Source organism: Mandrillus leucophaeus, unplaced genomic scaffold (assembly GCF_000951045.1).
Source record: "Mandrillus leucophaeus isolate KB7577 unplaced genomic scaffold, Mleu.le_1.0 Scaffold2, whole genome shotgun sequence".
Lineage (NCBI taxonomy): Eukaryota > Metazoa > Chordata > Mammalia > Primates > Cercopithecidae > Mandrillus > Mandrillus leucophaeus.
Window position 1 is genome coordinate 910,003 of NW_012102031.1, and position 1,814 is coordinate 911,816.

Sequence of the window (1,814 nt, forward strand, 5' to 3'; positions counted from 1 at the left end):
GGAGGCAGAGTTTGCAGTGAGCCGAGATCAGGCCACTGCACTCTAGCCTGGGCGACAGAGACTCTGTCTCAGAAAAAAAAGAAAAAACAACAACAACAAAGAAACAAATGTTGAATTAGTGATTGAAAACTAATGGAGTTCCTCTTAATTTCACCAAGGTCTCAGGTAACCAGAGCTGCAATTCAGACTAATACTGTCATCTTCAAGTGCTAGATACAATGGTTTCAACTTACCTTCAATACAGAGGTCTGTCACACTCCCATCTTCCACGCTGTGTAACAGTCCTTGGAGCAGAGGGAGGTAAGAAAGGGGTGGTTAGGCAGGGCACTGTGGCACATACCTGTATCCCAGCAATTTGGGAGGCCAAGGTGGCAGATTACCTGAGGTCAGGAGTTCAACAAAAGCCTGACCAGTATGGCGAAACCCCGTTTCTACTAAAAATACAAAAATTAGCCAGGAGTAGTGGCCTGTGCCTATAGTCCCAGCTACTCGGGAGGCTGAGGTAGGAGAATTGCTTGAACCCAGGAGACAGAGATTCCAGTGAACTGAGCCTGGGCAACAGAGCGAGACTGTCTCCAAAAAAAAAAAAAAAAAAGGAGTGGTTAACAGTTCTCTTCAAAGAGAAATAGACCCATGCAGGCACACTGTAATTTGTAAGTCTAAAAGCAGCTATAAACAATGTTCCAACTAAATTCTACTCTCAGCACCAAACACTTTGACTTTCAATGACCTGCCCAGGCTTTAAAAAGATAATTGGCCAGGCTGGACTTTAGAGTCCTATACTGGACTCTTTGAAGATTTTTTTTTGAGATGGAGTCTTGCTCTGTCGCCCAGATGAGTGCAGTGGCACGAACTAGTCTCACTGCAACCTCCGCCTCCAGGGTTCAAGCAATTCTCATGCCTCAGCCTCCTGAGTAGCTGGGACTACAGCCACATGCCACCACATGGAGCTAATTTTTGTATTTTTAGTAGAGACAGGGGTTTTACCATGTTGACCAGGCTGGTCTCTAACTCCTGACCTCAAGTGATCTACCCGCCTCAGCCTCCCAAAGTGTTGCGACTACAGGCATGAGCCACCATGCCTGGCCAACATTTCCCATTTTCATCTTCTTACTTTTACTAAGTTCTTGGCTCTAGTAAAGTCAGTTACTGTAAAATGCATCTTGGATCTTAGAAAAGGGGCCATTTCCACATCATTATGACAAAACAATTTGCTAATAAAGTTTTACAATACAAAAAATCTAAATCATTTAGGATCATTTTTCCAAGACCTCCAAAAGCAGATATACATACTATACATTCAAAACTCATATCAAATTTCCCTCCTAATCTTACCAAAAAGCACGCTTATGAAGCGGATGCAGACTCTCTGATCCTGAGACACCAGTTGCGTGACCAGGGAGGTGTGCCTCACGAGGGCATCTTGGAAGCAAGACAACATGTGCTTCTTGCGCAACAACTTGAAGCAAATGAAGAAAAATATTCAATAGTAACCAAATCTTGGCTATTCTGAATCCAACAACCATAATTTCCAAATACAATTACAGGATGATACCGGAGAGATCATTTAAACTATGGCAAGACCCATACTCCTTCAAGGGAGGTTGGAAAAGGGTATCATTTACACAGAGGAATCCATGTGTTCATACAGAAGATTATACATGAGCTAAGGTTCCTAATGCCCTACATTTACATAGCAATTTATTTTTCACAAATCACTTTCGTCCACCAGCTCATTTAAGCCTAACATGTTGGTGAAGAAAGCAAAAACAGGCCAGGCGCAGTGGCTCACGCCTGTAATCCCAGCACTTTGG

At 43.2% G+C, this 1,814-nt stretch overlaps 1 protein-coding gene across 1 annotated transcript in view; it reads right to left on the reverse strand.

Moving 5' to 3' along the window:
* Window positions 1-1,814, reverse strand: part of MEI1 (meiosis inhibitor 1) — a 120,692-nt gene that overhangs the window by 114,076 nt on the left and 4,802 nt on the right. The window contains exons 2-3 of the mRNA XM_011978757.1: window positions 1,336-1,459; window positions 234-284 (exon numbers count right to left, since the gene is read on the reverse strand). Coding sequence (XP_011834147.1) covers window positions 234-284; window positions 1,336-1,459 — 175 coding nt within the window. The remainder of the gene's footprint in view (window positions 1-233; window positions 285-1,335; window positions 1,460-1,814) is intronic.